The 19,275-nt window shown below is 36.0% G+C and overlaps 1 protein-coding gene across 2 annotated transcripts; it reads left to right on the top strand.

The window, feature by feature from the left end:
* Positions 1-5,505: 5,505 nt before the first annotated feature.
* Positions 5,506-17,285, top strand: LOC126816556 (b(0,+)-type amino acid transporter 1). 2 transcript variants are annotated; one of them, XM_050543219.2, is made up of 12 exons: positions 5,506-5,603; positions 6,182-6,283; positions 7,764-8,003; positions 8,759-8,884; positions 9,317-9,416; positions 10,097-10,141; positions 10,463-10,586; positions 11,023-11,126; positions 13,382-13,478; positions 15,282-15,431; positions 16,089-16,257; positions 17,158-17,285. In XM_050543219.2, exons 1-12 carry the CDS (start codon positions 5,576-5,578, stop codon positions 17,226-17,228), a joined length of 1,356 nt encoding a protein of 451 aa, XP_050399176.2. In that variant the 5' UTR covers positions 5,506-5,575; the 3' UTR covers positions 17,229-17,285. The 2 variants fall into 2 exon arrangements, with proteins under 2 accessions (XP_050399176.2, XP_050399177.1); XM_050543220.1 differs by lacking the exons at positions 5,506-5,603; positions 6,182-6,283 and having other exon boundaries at positions 7,752-8,003.
* Positions 17,286-19,275: the final 1,990 nt, after the last annotated feature.

Raw genomic sequence — 19,275 nt, 5'->3', positions numbered from 1 at the left:
TGAAACCTGCTTGTTGAAACGTCGCAGTGAAATAAACCATAGTAATTGTTATTCCATAAAAGTCTGTTTTTGATTATGTTCCAATTACTTAATGCCATTCAAACAATACGGTATAAACTAGATGAAATATTGGACTCGCGTGACGTATTTCATTGAAAAGCACGTGCGGAATAGTGTCTGTATTTTAAGTTGTTTAATGGTCTCGAACTTAAGACATTGCGTAATATATTGAAAAAGGACTCGGAACTAACGCCCTGGTACAGTATCGAGAGAGAAAAAGAAATGGGGTTTAACGTCCACTCGACACAAACTAACATATGGTTTAATTTTATTTCAATAATTCGCTTGCGCGTAGGGGTCTTTAGCAGTGGGGGGGACCCGGAGAAAACCCACGAGGTTGCCTTTGAAATTTAGTTTTACAGTACACCAACATATCTTCTATCATTTTATCATTACATGTTCAACGCCTACTTGAATAAAGCTCTGTCCGAATTCAAGTATTATTCTATTACTCTCCAATAATATCTCTTAGATAATATAGTGAAATTCTTCGTGTTGTTATTGGAAAAGAATATTGTGGTAACGTTGTTTTTTCTGACAGTTTTGATTTCTCCCACGGCATAATTGCAACAGATGATAGTCATTGATAGCGTTCCTCGTGTATCAAATGTCCGATAAAACTTGCTAAAGCTGTTAAAATCCCATTTTCTTCCGGGGATTTATTATTCAATCGAACTAAATGAGTTGTATCCGTATTATTGCACAGACAACCCTGATACGACGCAGGTTTTCTGTTCGTCGAAGCCATTTTACTTTCGTTTGTTTGTTTACAAGCTGTGTTCCGGTACAAAAAGTAGTGCGTTGACCTCATGACCTGTGACGTTTACATAACGACACATGGATATCACTATGCGCTCGCTGTGTCAGAGTCACGTCGTCTCTGCAGGTAGGGTGGGTCTGTCTTTCAGATTGGGTTTAAAGGCACATGTCAAATGTCAGGGGTTCTTTTAGGTGCACGTTAATGTGTACACGGAACCTCGGTCTTTCGTCTCATTCGAACGACTATTCGTTGTCTCTTGTCGGGCCACTGAAAAGGGGAGACCACGCTGGAAAAATCCGATGGACTTTATCAACACCGGGATCGAAGACAGGACCTCCAGGTTTACGAGCCAACATCATTCTTCCAGATGACAGGTGACTTCCGCTATTTTGATGTCAGTGGTTAGACATTTCAAATGTCTGAAACTATTTTAAATGTCTCCGAATGTGCAAATTACAATTATTTGAAAGTTGAATTTCTAAATTGAATATCAGCCCAAAAGTTTCAAAATTTATTTAAACATATATATCACTTTCTAGTGTGACACTATCGTCTAGGACTTTCTTTGACTTCACGTTAAGTGGGGTCAAATATTTCAATCATCACTTAACTGACACTGGAACACCGTTTATGTTGTCCTAAGGTTGCAGCAAACTGCAAATGTTAAATACAGGATAACTACAACATCTGTCATATATACTTTAGGCGTTATTAAAATATCCACGGTCTGATTTTAACATCCTGTATAACTCTGACCTAAAGGCTGAAACGTGGCACGAGCCGCATACCTCTAGATATTTCTACAGGATGTTCGCACTAGTCTCTAAGCCGAATAGGCTATGATGTTCACCTAGGAACTCCAAATAATACCTCATCTACGGTCTTGTATAGAACGTATAGATGCGTCAGCTATTAGGTCGGGACAATTAACATATTTGGATAAGTGTTTCGTATGGGCACCGTTTTACGTCAACATTATTCTATCTAATTGGGCTAATCTGTATACGAGATGGCTGGATAATAGTACCCCACATCCAGCAATTGATGGTGACATAACTGTAACATAGTCTAGGAAAGTTGTATCTTGAAAAATACCTACTTAGCCCATTTCTCGTTGTCACCCATATGTTTTTCTACTTCAATATATATATTAAGCAGAGCACCTTTCATAGAACTAAAATAACCCCTAGTATTACACTAGCTAATAATTGATCAATCATTTTGATATTTTGTTATAGCCGTTATGAAGAATCTATAATGGTCGTTTTGACTAAATTTTCGCACATTTGTTTCCGTTTTGAACTTCTGTGTCGTCTAATGAATTCATTTTCATAATAAAACCAGGAGTCCCGCATTTTAATTAAGAGTCAACAAGGAATCGCCTGGTGTATTTGAGTTCTGAAGAGACCAATTGACCTATGACAAGTTTTGTAGTTTAAACCAACCTACTAACAGACATAGCAAAATGAACTAACATTCATGAACATCGTATGCCCCAAATAACTATATTGGATAGGAGGAATGTAAGTAAGATTTTATATTCTATGTTACGACACATTGTTGTTTACAAATACATACCTTAATTCTTGTAATAATATGCATGTAACTTGTATCTTGTAGATTTTTTTTGCGTTTAGTACGGCCCCCTTGCTCTTACTATTACATAATAGTAAAAATGCTAATTAATATGACGTATTTCTTTAAAATTGCAGTTAAAATTTGCATTTAATTCTATTTTCATATTAGATTTAATTTACTGTTAAATTTTGAGGTATTAAAGCAGACCGTAGTGATAAAGCATATTATCATACGCATTACCAAGTTAGGAGTTATAATAGCGGCGTGCATTCACGCTTTTGAAAAGTTGTATTAACTGCAAAATTTAAATATTGTTAACCTACCAATTCATAAACATTCATCTGCCAAATAAATATCCTTCGATGCCGCGTGTCATCATCATCTTAAATAAACCACCTTTGTGTCTCCAAAAAAATAAATACAAGTATTGCTAACACTTGTACTTTGTTTGAAACAAAACCATCCGTCACACATATTTTTTTATATCATTTTACTTCAAATATGATATAAATAACCGCCCATCAATGTCAACTTCCTTTATTTGAGGAACATAAAACGTCTACATATCTCAGGAATGTCAGTACTTATTGTCCAAAAAATGTGACCCTTAAAAATACATTCTCACAAAAGTACTTATTGGGTGGTTATTTCCAATAAAAGTTTGGCAAATTTGGTATATATGGAGAGTATAGACGCCCAATCTTACTAGAAAAATATTGGATTACCCGACAAACACCTATGGGGCAAGCACCAGGACAAATGTCAAGGTATCACTAACTGGCAACCAGGCGGCTTATTGTCTGCCAGCTTGACTTAGGAAACGGTTGTTATTTATTGATCGAATGGATAGGCGGTTTTGGGAACATTGAGGGGTGTAAAGATATAACAGACTCGGCAATTAAATAGCGGAAAAGAAGCTAGCAGAATATAATTTAAGAATTTACTTTTAAGTCTCAATATGTATGGTAAATGGACAGTAAGTAATGACAAATACAACCTGACTAAAATACGGATCTATCTTCCTTTCGTTTTTTTATACTTTCGATGGCCTACACTACATGAAGATCTGACCAGTTGTAGTGGGAGGTCGTGTCAGAGGTCATTCAAGTGGCTTTTTTACCCTATGACGTCATACATTGATTAATCAACCAGTGTTAATGTTTCTAGTGGTATACCCACAGTGTCGTGCATCGCACGCCAAGAACTCGCCGTAACAGATCGTTTCATTCGCTAATTCCTCATATCAACCAGAACGCGGCTTATATAATAACACTTCCAGATCCTAGTGTAGTAAAGACAAGTAAAACGAAATTTTGAACTATGAAAAACGAAACGATGTCAGTACCATGGATTTGCGTCTATACTCTGTAGACGATGAACAGTAAATCGGAGCTGTTTATTGATACAATTTTGTATATTTATATTTACTACAATGTCTCTCATACACAGGTCTGAAAAATACACTAAATCGCACCAGGTAAACAAACTTTTGTAGTTACACGACTCAAAAGATTGATTTATTATATGGGTTGATTTTGAAAGAGAATATAAATGCAATTTCATTAAAAGTAAAAATGGTATGATTTATAGTTTTAGAGAAGTCCCAGTTTGCGATTTTTAATCCACGGTGGGCAGAGAACCACAGTAACATACATGAAAATATGTATAGTAGTCTGTTTATACAGATGAAATTTCAACCGTGTCTCTGATTTATGATAAGCTAATATAATAATGTTTGTAAATGTTTACATATGCTCTATATCTTACAATAACACGTTTGTTTATTATAAATAAAAACAAATAACATGCCAATAACCTTGTCACGTCCATCATTCGTCTTCAGAACCATCACTAACTCTGCTGATATGGCGACTGAAAAAGAAATCACGGGTAAGTAACTTTAACATTAATGCCAATAATAAAACGTATGTTTCATTTTTAAGAACCTTTAGCATATTTCTGTTAAATCACAAAGGCAAGATAAATGTTATCTTTAAAGGCGAAGTTTTCTCTTAATTCAGCAGTATTTTTTAATATTATAAACTAACGTGTCGATTGCTTTTTGATTTTTGAAACATAGTTAGTTTAGACATAGATTTCAGATGTTGAAGTAATGGTGGGGGAAATAGACTCGTCAACCCGAAGTAACACACCAATCATTAGACAAACCTAATCGATTTTCCCATGCTCGCCCCTGAAAGATCATATAGGAAGGCATGTCCGCTGACTGATATGTTAGAATATAACACAGAACAGTTAATTATGGAAGCCTATAACTACCATTCATAATTTCTACTTTTCGCCACTTCAAAACAGGAAAGTCGAAAAGTAGAAGTTACGACAAAATGTGAGGCGACAACACGCTATACAAGCCAAAATCAACTCGAAAATAGGAAATTAAGAAATAACACACAGCGATAATAGCGCCCCTCCTTTTTTCCTAATTTCTTATTTTCTACTTGCATTTTGGCTTGTATACCGTCTTGTCGACTTTCGACTTAGTCATATTTTTGTATTTATTGATGTCAGTAAGAAGGCACCAACACGCTATACAAGCCAAAATGCAACTCGAAAAGTAGAAATTAGGCAATTAACACACCACGCTATTAGCGACTTTTCGCCTCGGATTTTGGCTTGTATACCGTCTTTTTGACTTCCATTCGGGCTTGTATACCGCAGCGAAATGATCTAGTTTGTGTCGAGTGGACGTTAAACCCTATTTTCTCTCTATCTCTCCCTTGTCAGTGATGCAGGACGTGGAGGTCGGGTGTTCTATCCCTGCATTGGTAGTTATAGGCTTCCATAGTTAATAGATGATCATTCCCAAATAAAACATTCTGATAAATTTTGTACCATTAGCATTTTCAGAAAGCCTGCATTTGACACTGGAACTTTCAAAACATCACGTCCACCAAATGCACATTTGTGCTATGATTTGTGAAGCAGACATGCAATAGCCGAAACCACCCTTCTGTGTATGTGTGCAATGCTTTTTTAAAAAAAAATTAAATCTGTATATTATACCCATTTCAGTAAAGAACATCTTTATCCCAAAAGTTCTGTAAAAATATTTAAGTCTGTCAATAATGTTTTATAGGTAACGGCAGTAAACCTCCCTCCATTAAAATTGAGAGTGAGAATGTGGCATTGATAAAGACTTTGGGACTTCCGGGTGCCATGTCAATCATTGTAGGTACTATAATAGGTAAGTTTTTGAAACGGTCTTCCACAAAACTTAAGGATGAGGCCCTGCGTTTAGCCCTGGTTACATAATATATCACAGTATATAGATAAATACCGAAGGACATGAGAATACACGTGTGTTAATCTGTTGTATATGGCTATAATTTGGGAACAAACGGAAGATAATAGTAATATAATTAATTTACCATTGCTATTATTGACCATTTTTGCGGAGGTAATACGTTTCTAATAACATGGGTTTCTATTTATTTTTTCTTTATGTTATGTCAACGACGTTAATTTTGTAAAATAGGAAAAACTTTACCTGTAGGATTTCTGCACACTTGTATGTAGTTACAAATATGGGTCCAATTTAAATATTGCAATCTCGTTAAGTTGTCTACTTTATCTTTTTGAGATGCCCGTTTCTCGAATGTAATATTGTTGACAACCATTACACAAGTCAAAATATATATCAGGGTTTTTTTGTGTCACAACTAATATTCTTGTTGACGCTAAAAGTAAAATTTGAATTATAAAAGCTATTTTGCGAACATTTCTTTAAATGTGGAAATTTAAACACGCCTCATTGTTTTTCAGGTTCTGGAATATTTATTTCACCCAAAGGTGTGCTGAACTATACAGGATCTGTGGGACTATGTTTGTTAGTGTGGGTCGGGTCCGGTTTGATATCTTTAATGGGTATGAAACAATTTTTGTGTTTTTTTTTCAAATATTATTTATTCAAAATATTCAATTTGATAATGTGGCACTGTTCAACATCCTAAGATATCGCACCCTGGCGCTGGTGGGAGGATTTAGACTAGGTGTGCCATAGGAGCATGTTCAGTGTGGACCAAATCTACATGATTATTACTGATAAGACATGAAAAAACAGTTCAATTATACCAACACAAACGTGGCATTTAAGTACTGCAGCCAGAATTAAATGTGCCCAAGAAGCATGTTCAGGTTGCCTACTGAGATATTATTAACGTAAACATAATTATTAAGTTTCGTTTAAATCGGTTGATAGATGCGGTCTGCAGCCGTGCCACATGAAATGTGTTGTAACATGATATCTCCGAAACGGCTGACCGGAAGTGGTCTAAATTTGCCTACTCCGAGATATTATTATTGAAATTGGTTGATAATTGCGGTGCGTAGACTTACCACATGTGGTTAATAGCCCCCGAATTGACTAACCACAGTGGCAAATAGCCCCAGCCCAAATAGATGTCCTAAAGTATTTTGACTTAAGTTTGCAACCATGATTCGGCAATCTTAGTTTCAATAAAATGCGGAGTACTTACTTCCCTTCGTCCACCCGCTTTATATTTATAGATTATTTTTTTTGATTGGTCTATAATTATGTCTCTCCCCGTGAATGGACCCATGGATTAGTGGAATTAATAGAACCGAGCGATACGAATGGGAATATCCAGGTTGAGCATTAGTAGGAAAGAGGGGGAAATCGATGAGGTAAGGCAGGTGATAAAGCATGTTATCAAAACCACGAAACCTCTATCAATGACAAATCTTATGATCTTAAGCTTACCCAACCCCTCTACTTATTAACATTGTTCCTATGTAATCCTTATAAGACATAAAGAGGTAGATTTCACAAATTAAAAACACTTATATGGATCTACTACTTCTGAATTTATTAACATGCTACGTTTCCATACACATACTGGTATCGTTATTTGCTTGATAACGATATCTGTATGTGTATCGAAACGTAGCATGTTAATAAATTCAGAAGTAGTAGATCCATATAGTTGTTTTTAATTAAATTGTTTCTATGGTTCGAATGAAGATAGGTACGTTGTATCGCCTGCCAAGACATTATGCCATAAGTTATGATCGACGTCGGTGTCATTATCATAGATTTTCACTTTCCCTGGCGGATTGATAACGTCAAAAGGGCCAAAAATTAAATATTATGGGTTTGACGCCCACCCCTGTATCTATTTCACGTAAACAATTCCTGTTCAAATATAATAAAAGGTTGCCATAACACTTTCGAAGGCCCTTAAAGATATTACCCCTGTGACAATAACTATATAGCTGTCCCCACTCGATATTGTTATTAAGGTATTTATATTATGTTTTAGTTACTTGAATGTTCAAATACTCACATTATAGTGTTCAAGTTCCATACTATTATGTACCATTACAGGCTGTTTGTGCTATGCAGAACTTGGAACGATGTTACCTCAAACCGGGGGAGAATATGTTTATTTGAAAACAGCTTTTGGAGATATTCCAGCCTTCTTATTTGCTTGGTTTAACATTATGATTTCTAAGACCTCGTCCTTTGCAATCGTCACTTTGACATTTGCTACGTATGCTGTATCATTCTTTAGCATGTGTGGAGGACCTCAACTACCAGTGAAGCTCATTTCTGCGATAACTATTAGTAAGAATATATACATATTATTTTACCATTGAACGAAAGTCCACATTAGTTCCTTAAAAGTGCCGCTTTGGGCATCTTTAATTGAAAAAGTCCGAATAAATACCACCCAAACAGCATATCTACAATTTGTTTAAAATCTGGTCGAAGTCCTGCTAGTACATGCATTCTCGCTTTTGACATATTTTAATTAATTGGACTAGGCGATCGCACCTATGTTACCTTTCCGTCGTCTGCTAATGGATCTAAAAAAATCACCAAAGTGTGTCAACTCTGGGTAAAGTAGTGTGTTAAAAAGTACGACCCAATTAATAAAGAAATTAATTACAAATTGGAATCATTGACTCTACCAGGAGATGACCCCGGGTTCATCACTCGAATCCGATAATATAAGAAATTAAGTTTAGTGTAATCGGGTATCCATGTCTATCATTGCTCGTGGGTTTGAATTTGGAAATAAAATATGTATTCTACTTTAAGTAAAACGGATTTATTTATAGACCCCAATTAAGGACTGTCCCATTTGAGCAGTGGTGGGCTTTACATTCCCGATCCAATTGAAATTATGCAGCGGTTGATATTGTATAATTCACCTCTCTTGGTCCAGTCTGAAAAATGACATAACTGGTCAAATAAATATTTTATCAAGAGGAACCAGTAAGCCCATCTCCACAAGTCATTTTACGACCCCCACCCCCGCCACTCCCCGCCCCCAATTTTGTTTTTCAAACTTTCAAATATGAATTATATCTCTTCAGTTTTAGTCGGTATAATAAACAGTTGGAGTGCAACATTAGCTGCAAGAATACAAATTATTTTTACATTCGCTAAAGTGTTAGCTTTAGTGGTAATCATCATAGGGGGCTTTGTGAAGATAGCCCAAGGTATGGAGTTTATCTTTTACATTAATTAATTGTAAAAAAATATTTATGAAATCTAATCAGTACATAACACAACACACAGTTCTATTATGTAATAGATAGCTATCTGATTTTTACATACCTCTAATATCTCCCATAGCAGCTAGTGATGTTTTTGGGTGGCTATTCCCCGCATCTACATTCTGTAGGCTTTAGGGGTTAATATAATCTGAACGACAGACACACCCTACCTGCAGAATAGTGAAAGAAAAGCTAGCTACCATTTACTTTTCGTACATTAGTTACGTACCGGGTTGAAATTGAGGTAATATTAGTCTTCAATAACCACATGCTTTGAATTTCAAGTGCATTGAGAATGCAATGCCAAAATAAATTGTTTGATACTATTTTTGTTTTGATTTTTTTTTTATTATTATTATTTTAATTTATTTGAAGGTCATACATCAGTGCTTTCCAGTGGTTTTGAAGGAACTTTGAATTCTCCGTTTGTCATAGCACTGGCATTTTACCAGGCCTTGTGGGCATACGGTGGATGGTGAGCAAATGTTTTTGTCTGAATAAATGTCGGTTGGCACTTAAACTGGTTTGTTTCTTTATGAAGGGAAAGGGATAATGTAGCCCGAGCAGTACTGTTTTCGCTTATTCATCTTCGAGTTCCAAGGGTTCATTTTGTGTTGGGCGTATTGTGTCGTCGCCCATATCGTTTGTCTGTCTACAACTGGGTAGTGTGAACGCGACATGTTACACTTTGAAGAGATTCTTTTCAAATTTGGAGGAGAGTATTGGGATCATGATCAGGACGATGCCTTTCTATCCTGAGCCCCCCCCCCCTTTCCCCGAAACCTTGTTAACGCGACACAGGCTAACATTTTTAACGGATTTGTTCTTCAAATTCGGTTTTAAAACTTGGATGCATGGGCGGACAAACCTAAGATTTTCGGGTGCAGAGATACAATATTTGTCCGGAAAATCTTGTGAACACATTAACGATTAGATTTCTTAAAGAACCTAGATCCTTATTAAATTTGGTCGACGTCCAAGCTTCCTTTCTGACATTGTGTGGGCGTATAGCTAGTGTCAGTAATATGTACCACGGAACGTTATTCATTTTTAACCGTATAATAAATTACGGGTTGAAAATATTCCAGAACATGTTTTTGGGGATTTATTTTTCCTTTCGGTTTATAGAAACATTTAGTTTAATATTTGTTTCAGGCAAAACCTAAATATGGTTGCAGAGGAAATAAAAAACCCACCAAGGTATTCATTACTTTTAACTATATAGACAACTAACTGTTCATTAGACGATCTAGAACTCTGTTAATCTGATAATTGTCATATTTTATATTCCGTATTTTATATTTTACTAAACAATAAAGTATGTAGTAATTCTAGTTACATTGACCATCCCTACCTTGTTTAATATTTATTATCGGTTGTTTATTAGTCTGTTCTATTGATGTTTCGTATATTTGAAGAACAGTAGTTACTATGATATCGCCCGAAGCACACAGGTATACAGATACAAAACATTGAACAACCAGGAGCATGGAATGGTCACACTATGTATTTTCATTTCAGAGATATCCCACGAGCGCTTGTTAGCAGTGTCATAATTGTTATAACCTTGTATGTGTTAACCAACATATCTTATCTAACGGTAATGACTGTTGATGAACTTCTTGATTCCCCAGCAGTTGCAGCGGTAAGGAGTCTATTTTGTATTATTGATTCGGGCTCATGAGAGAGAGAGACAGAGAGACATGCCCGCTTACTGTTGCTGCATATTCTTCGGTTTTTCCACTTAAAATTTTTCTTTTTGGATAAACTTAATTTCTTTTTATTGCTGTTAATTGGGAAAATATATTGTCTGAAAGTCTCAAAACATTCCTAATCTTAAGCTAGAATTCCATGGTTTGCGATGGGTATCGACGAAAATCATTGAAATAAATTTCAGGTGTAAGGTAATCACTCCAACCTGTTTTCATTTATTTTTATCTATCCACATCGTGCACTACTGTGAATGTCCCTTCTTAAAATTGATTTTGGAAATTACATTAGATGTGGGTTATTTTACTGTGAATTAGATCCTATGTTGGTGTGTTAAAACATAAAACCATTTTTCTGACAATGCATTATAGACATGGGGAGAGAAAGTTCTGGGAGCTGCCAAGATGATTATTCCTTTGTCTGTAATGGTATCAACGTTTGGTTCCACCAATGGTTCAGCCTATGTTGGTGGAAGGTTAGTTTTGGTTAATTATGGCCTGTCCATTACTCTAAAACATTTCAAATTCGTTCTCTGGCACACTACACTTTAACTGATTAAATGCACTGATTAATAATACTTCCGACAACATGGTATAGGCGACTGTTATGAAATGGGAAATTATGTTGATAAAATTTTATATAGCTTTTTTTATACGCCCACATTTTCATGTGGACGTATATTGTCGTCGCCCCTGTTTGTCCGTCCGAACGTCCGTTCACAATTTATTTGTGGACACTCTACAGGTCACAATTTTTATCCAATTTCAACGAAACATGAATTATAGCTTTATCTCCCTAAGATCTCAGTTCCTTTCGATCTTGGCATGTCGGAACGTAACTTCCTGAATTATGGCCCCTGATTGTACCAAAAATCACGTTTTTAGCTTGTGCACCATATAGAAGTCATAATTTTTATCCGATTTAAAAAAAACGTTCTAGTATATCACCGTTACACCCTAAGGAAGGTTGATTTCGAATTTCGTAAAAATCGGCACAAAACTAACAGACAGAATGGCCGCCCCTTGTTCTCAAATAGCGGAAAAATGTGGTATATCAAGGTTGTGGACCCTATGGAGGTCACATTTTTTATCCGATTTTGATGAAACTTGAAATGTAAGTTTATAACCCAAAGATCTCGGTTCCTTTCGATATTCGCACATATCGGTTAGTAACTTCCTGAATTATGGCCTTTGTACGAAAAATCGTGTTTTTAGCTTGTGGACCCTATAGTGGTCATAATATTTATCCGATTTACAGAAACGTTTGAATATAGCACTGTTACACCCTAAGGACACCTGAGTTCGAATTTCGTAAAAATCGGACCAAAACTGACAGACAAAATGGCCGCCCCTCGTACTCAGATAGCGTAAAAATATGGTATATCAATGTTGTGGAACCTCTAGAGGTCGCAATTTTCTTTTGATTTTGATGAAACTTGAAATGTAAGTTTACAACCCAAAGATATTCGCGCATATCGGATAGTAACTTCCTGAATTGTGGCCCTGATTGTACGAAAAATCGAGTTTTTAGCTTGAGGTCCCTCTAGATGTCACAATTATTATCCGATTTTAAAAAAACGTTCAAATATATCACTGTCACACCGTAATTTTGGTTGACTCTGAATTTCGTGAAAATCGGACCAAAACTGCCGGACAAAATGCTCACCCCTCGTACACAATTAGCGTAAAAATATGGTCTATCAATGTTTTGGACTCTCTAGAGGTCACAATTTTCTTCTGATTTTGATGAAACTTGAAATGTAAGTTTATAACCCACAGATCTTGGTTCTTTTCAATATCTGCGCATATCGGATCATAACTTCCTGAATTATGGCCCTTGATTGAACAAAAAAAATCACATTTTTAGCTTGTGGTCCCTATAGAGGTCACAATTTTTGTCTGATTTTAAAAAAATGTGTGAATATATCAAGCCTGGAAATAAGGCACCTGTCATTGACAATGTCAGGCACAGATTCAGGCTTTGTCAGGCGCAAAACCTGTGGTGCTTGTCATTTTGTCCGGCACTGATTTGTCTTTTTTATTGATATTATTAATACATGTCCGGCACTAAGTTGAAAATGTCAGGTATTATTTTATTAGTGCCTGACATTTTGTCAGGTACATCTTAAACCGTTCTTTCCAGGTCTGGAATATATCACCATTACACACTAAGATCTTGGATCCATTTGATAATCACGGATACCCGAATTTATGGCCCCTGGTTTATGGCCCCTGATTGTTCGAAAAATGGCATTTTTAGCTAACGGATTCTCTAGAGGTCACAATTTTTTTTTCCGATTTTAAAAACCATTTAAATATTCCACCATTCCACCATAATGAAGGTTGAATTCGAATTTCGGGAAAATCGAAATGAAACTGCCCAACAAAATGGCCGCTCTTTGTACGCAAATTGTGTAAAAGTATGCAATACGAAGGTTGTGAACCCTCTAGAAGTCACAATTTTTATCCTATTTTAAAACATATCTTTATATCTCAAAGATCTCAGTCCCTTTTGATATTTGCGCATTTCAGACCATAACTTTCTGGATTATTGCCCCTGATTGTACAAAAAATCCCGTTTGTTTTTAGCTTGTTCTCTATCCATGTCTTGCAAAATATGGGCGTATCCTGCCTGGCAGCCGCTGGTGAGAGCAATTCATTGGTTACTATTTTAGGTACTAGATATTGGAATATTAAGAAAGGTTATAGGTTGTCCATTATTTTTCTTCAGACTTATCTTTGCTGCTGCTAGAGATGGATTTTTACCCGAGGTATTGTCTTTTCTTCACGTGAGGAAATATACACCCATACCGTCTATGATATTAAGCGTAAGTTAAACACAATATTAAAACAAAGAATAAATGAACTTGGATTGATGATATAAGTACTAATCAATACGAGTCTTTGAAAGCTATAATTTATCTATTAAAGATACATTATGGGAGATTAGATAAAGAGCTGCAGTTCTCACTATTATAGATAAAAACTAGATAATGTATAGGGAATTTGCTGAAAATTTCCGTCAAATTGATCCACTCTGAACCGAGATTTTAGCGATTGAATTTTCGGCCTCCTGGATCATCATTACTAAAGTCGGTACGATAAAAAAAAACATAGTCTCGATTATCTATTTCATGATTAAATCATGAATGGAAATCGAACAGCAAATCGTAACCTAATCCAATAAACATCGCAGGGTAGCGATGACATTGAGAGTTAATTATGATCTGGATAAGTTAATAAATGTCTAATTAATAATTTAGATAACATTTCAGGCCTAAAGAAAGACCTGCAATAGGCAGATTTAGCTCTTGCATAATGTATATTTAACCATTCAATGTTTAAAATAAATTAATATCGAAATCCAAAATATTGCGCCAAATATATGATGTTTTTACATGAGACAAACTACATAATTATCAACAATAGTTTTATAAATACACAAATAAAAACAAATATCACACAAAATACCGATTAAAAACAAATATCACTCCGGGCCCATATATATATTAATTAACGATGAAAGTACTAGCCAAAAATTTAATTTTTAGTGTTTTTTCTCTAATATTTGAAGTTTACTTATATGTTAAACTGAGAGTTAGATATGATGTCCTTTAGATGCTTGCAATCAATCAAAATGTGTTTAAACGTCAAGAGGACCTGGCATTGTTGACATCTGGTTAAGATGAAAATGTGTGTTTAAAAAGTATGACCAATGCAGGAGGGGCACAAAATAACTTCATCTCTCCTGTTGGTTCTGTAGGAGTTTGGCCAGTCTCCTTGGAGAAGCTCAATGTGATGAAGTTTGTTGTGCCTGCAAGATCACAAGACCGTTGCCAGCGGATACAAATGAAACTATTTAATGATTTGGGAAGATCTAAACTTCTAAAGGATATAAATGTCTGCTACTAATGGGTGATCAAGCTGCATTTTAATAACAAACGGTTGATGATTGGGGTTTGTAGGAAACAGTATGCTGTAACTGGTTATAATATAGTATGTTTTACTTCATGTCAAGATTGAAAACATGTAGATCTTTCGCATATATCCCGAACACCAAGTAAAGAATTGTTTTTTTATGTAATTCAACGTACCACAGTTTAATCAAATCCTTCTTGAATCGCTGGCTGGCTAGTATGGAAATAATAGCACTATTATTTTTATTTTATTTTATTATTTTTTTTACTTTTGTTTTGTTTTTGTTTACTTAAATTCAGATGTCGGTGTGTAATCTATAGAATTGGATTTAAATTGACATAATTGATAGATTTATCCCCTGGGTTCCAACGAAAAGCATATATATCTCTGATCTATACACCGCCTGACACATTGCCAATCGTATTTCCTCTCTCTCGCTCACGATTTGTTTCTTCAGTCTCACATTACAAGATTTTGATCTGTAAGTAATGTTGTTTCATAGTGAAAGGTGACTTTGTTCTTCGAGGGGTCGCGATCAGATGATGGTTTCTGGAATGGGGTCGCAACCAACCAGTTATTGGGAACACTGATTTAACCGAAATGCTTTTTTTATACTAAAGTACTTAGTCGAGTCTTTAATGAATTAATAGAAAAATAGCTAATGGTTATTCCTAAAGAAATAAACTACTCAGACCATGGTTGTTTTATTTCAGATAACCGTCGCACTATTGATGATAATACCCGGCAGTATAAGTAGTCTCATTAACTTCTTTAGTTTTACTGCTTGGTGCTTTTACGGAATGACTTTTGCAAGTCTACTAGTAATGCGATATACAAAGAAGGACACCCCCAGGCCTTATAAGGTAATTCCTTTCATGACGAAAATTTCTATTAATATTTACCTTTCAAAATATATTTCCTCGACATCCTAATTACATGACAATTGTAAACCATGTTCAAACAATAGAGAAATATAATACTTACACGCGCCCAAATAGCCATTCCCGAAGAAAAAAATCCATTTCCCGTCTATATATGAAACTAAGGTGTCACGTATCCAATGTTATCCTTTGTCACAGCATAAAATCGGATATATGACCGTATGCTACACTGTGGGACACAATCCTGTGTGGCGTAACCAAATCGTCAATGTGACACTGCCCTGTGTCACAGCATTATTCTTCACGTTTTAGTGAGAGCATCTAGTTTATACAATATTTTTTTCTACAACACAATACAACACTCTGGAATTTAGATACTTAATAGTTTTAGGGGATGGCTATTAACAGACCCTTTTAACATCGTGGTAATTTGTAGTCTGGGACCTTTGGTTCTGTGGGTGACTAATTTCTAAGAAATCTAAAAATCGTGCAAGGGGTACACTTCAAATAAAAAGTAAATTATGTGGATCAAGTAAACAATTTCAAAGCAACATTATTTGTGATAATGGGATTTTTACATATGGATCGTTTTTACCATCATCAGCGCAGAAAATATATTTCCATTATATTATTTTACAGGTCCCCATAGTTATACCAATACTAATGGTGTTCGTCTCAATTTATTTGGTTGCTGCACCAATAATTTACGAGCCAAAAATAGAATTCCTCTACGCTTTTGTTTTTGTGATGTCTGGTCTTCTTTTTTATTTCCCATTGGTATATTATAATCTACATTTTAAATGTATTGGTAAGTATTGTATTGTATGAAACAGGTAGATTATCAATATTTTTTTTATATTGGGGGCGTATGCTATAAAAATACCCTATGTCCTATGTACACGTTAGCGTCATGGGCGTCACACATGGTGGGGTCCGAGGGGGGGGGGTCCGACCCTACCTCCAATTGTTTTTCTTGGGGGGGGGGGGGTGTCTGAATATACTGTACAACAATTATTAGGATTAGTTAAGATTTTATCTGTATAAAACCTGTACATATCCCAATATTGTTTACATTGCTAAAATAAAACACAGAGAGAATCATCCTGGAATCATGTGTGAAGTGAAAAGTAACTGTATTCCATAAAATTGTGATATGTAAATTTTTTTTTTTTTGCCACTTAAAACATTATCGTCTAAACCAAATATTTATCGCCCACTCAGCCAGCCACGTAACCCTAATGCTTTGCACGCGGTGGCTGGGCCAATCAGCAAACGAGTTGTGTACACAGCATGGCCACATGGTGTTTGTTTATATTTTTTAGGAGGTTAGGGGTTAGGGTTGTGGACCCCCCCCCCCCCAATATATATTTCACGGCTACACCTCTGGTTAGCGTGAAAAGAGCACTTGACAGTTGGAAACGCCCCCCACCCCCGCACCCGAGGTGGGGGCCGAATTGTTCTGTCATTGAATCAAGTAGCGTGATTTTGATTTCCCGCCTGTACGTGACAAAGAGTAGGGTGGCCCACATGAAAGCGGGGCATAACCCAGTCGCAAACTAGGTCTAAGTATAAAAAGGGTGTAGATAGGGTAAAGACAAAATGGTTTTATAGGCGGGTTTGTTTTTGTTCAACGGCTTGCCAAATTTAAAACCTCTTTCAGTAGCAAACTCATCTTGGCATTAATTGTGTATTGAAAACTCTTTTATAGATACTATTACCATGTATAGTCAACTACTCCTGGAAGTATCGCCACCAAAATCGAAAGAAGACAAGTTGTAACCACGTTTATTAAACGAACAAAATAAAATAGCTAGCACCAATATTAATTTAATAACCTAGTCCTGTTATTTTAAAATGCTTTATTATCATGATATATAAAATATATTTTTCACAATACAATAGTTGTATAGAACATAAATTTTGAGATGGAAATCATGTTTGTTTGTTTTTTACTTTCAAATGGAAATAACACCACTATAATTCGAGTTAAACGTGTCCATTGGTCCGTCAACAATGGGCTTGTCAACGCGGTGGAGGCTACCATTTTGGCGCGAAGCATTGGGGTCATAGGCTTCAGTTTTAACGGATTTTCTTTTTGAAGTATTGTCTGAAACATTTGAGGGGGTGGATGGCCGAATGGTTAGCACGTGCGCATTGCGCGCTGTATCATAAGGCCTGTCATTGAGTCAACTGGCGTGGTTTCGAATCCCCGGTTGTACGTGACAAGGAGTAGGGTCGCCTGTCCAACCTCGTGGGTTTTCTCCGGTTCCTCCCACTGCTAAAGACCCCTACGCGCAAGCGAATTATTGAAATAAAATTAAACCATATGTTAGTCCCGAAATGACCTACTTTGTGTCGAGTGGACGTTCAACCATGACGGAAATTACCGAGTAATATTTCATTTGGGAATTTGTGGCAAATAAGGGTTATTTGTTTCGATGTCTGCTTATAGATTTGAATGAGATCTGGGTCTTTTTAAATGGTGTAAAAATCTTCATATGATCTGTCTTTACTCTTTAGTTATTGGTCTAGGAGCACTAAAAACGGGTCGTTAATCCACTGATCTACTCGTAAATTAGTTGGTAAAAATGCAATACTTAAAGATACATTATGGGAGATCCGATAACGAGTTGGCAGTTCTCACTATAATAATTAAAAACTAATCTTTAAGAGGCATTTAGTAACTGGGTAGAGCAATACACAAAAAACACATACTTATGGAAAAACAGCTACTTATTTATTTGGGCGACGTTTCGAAGAGTATTCTCTCAACGTTATCAAGCTAATTAAAAACTAGATAACGTAAAGGCAATTTGCTGAAAATTTCATTCAAATTGTTCCACTATGTACCGAGAACTAAGCGAATGAAATTTCTGCCTAGCCTCGGTCATCATTACAAAAAGCAGTACGATAAACAGCATAGTCTCGATTATCCATTTAATAAACAGATTTAGTTCTTGCATAATGTATGTTTAAATGGAGATGAGCTGAATGCATTGATTCAAAATGCTGTCTCAAATAAAATGTGAGTCATATTATACAAATTATTCATTCACGTTAAGTTCATGACTTTCGATAACCGTGATACAGCTTTATACGTTATCAATTGTACATTGTGAATGCACTTTTAAAAATAAATGTTTATTGGCATGTTTTATTATATCAGCGCCGTCAAGAAAGTGTAAGAAGACTTTTTGTTAAGTTGACAGCTAACATTTAAAGGGCGTATGGCTCCATTTTCGGAACCTTAAAATAGGCAAAAATGTAATATACTATTCAAAAAAAGTAGGGGATATTTGATTTTTAAGTGTTATTAAAGTCACCTAATGAAACTGACGAAGAAACAAATGACAAAATGAAATGAAGTTCACATTCATCGATTTATTCCAAATGATCGTTAGACTAAGTAAGGCACAGACTGACCATTATAAGGGTAAAATGATACCCGGGGTCAAACAGCAAAGTTACCACAGCATCACAACCAAGTCAGTAACGGGTAAATCCTCCTCTGTTTGCCAAACAAGCATTGATCCGACGTGGCATACTCCTAATGAGACGTCTAAGGTCATTTTGGTCCAGATTGTCCCATTCCTGTTGCAACGCAGCAGCAAGTTCTTGGACATTGGCAGGACGTTGTTGACGTTGACGTAACCTCTGTCCAAGCATGTCCCAGACATGCTCGATGGGGGAGAGGTCGGGCCTCAGTGCTGGCCAAGGTAATGTGGTGATGTTCTGTTGTTGGAGGTAACCTGTAACGATCCTGGTCCTGTGACATCTTTCGTTGTCATCCTGGAAGATGAAACGGCGGCCATGACGTCGTGCGAAC

This window comes from Patella vulgata, chromosome 3 (assembly GCF_932274485.2).
Source record: "Patella vulgata chromosome 3, xgPatVulg1.2, whole genome shotgun sequence".
In the NCBI taxonomy this organism is placed as follows: domain Eukaryota; kingdom Metazoa; phylum Mollusca; class Gastropoda; family Patellidae; genus Patella; species Patella vulgata.
This window is presented reverse-complemented; position numbering and strand designations above follow the sequence as displayed.

What these genes read in the sequence shown, in the direction of transcription:
- LOC126816556 (XM_050543219.2), top strand. Translation starts at nt 5,576, where the DNA reads ATGTCAATCATTGTAGGTACTATAATAG. An exon ending in TCAGCCTATGTTGGTGGAAG is followed by an intron (nt 11,127 to 13,381) that starts GTTAGTTTTGGT and finishes ATTTTTCTTCAG; the next exon opens with ACTTATCTTTGCTGCTGCTA. An exon ending in TCTACATTTTAAATGTATTG is followed by an intron (nt 16,258 to 17,157) that starts GTAAGTATTGTA and finishes ACTCTTTTATAG; the next exon opens with ATACTATTACCATGTATAGT.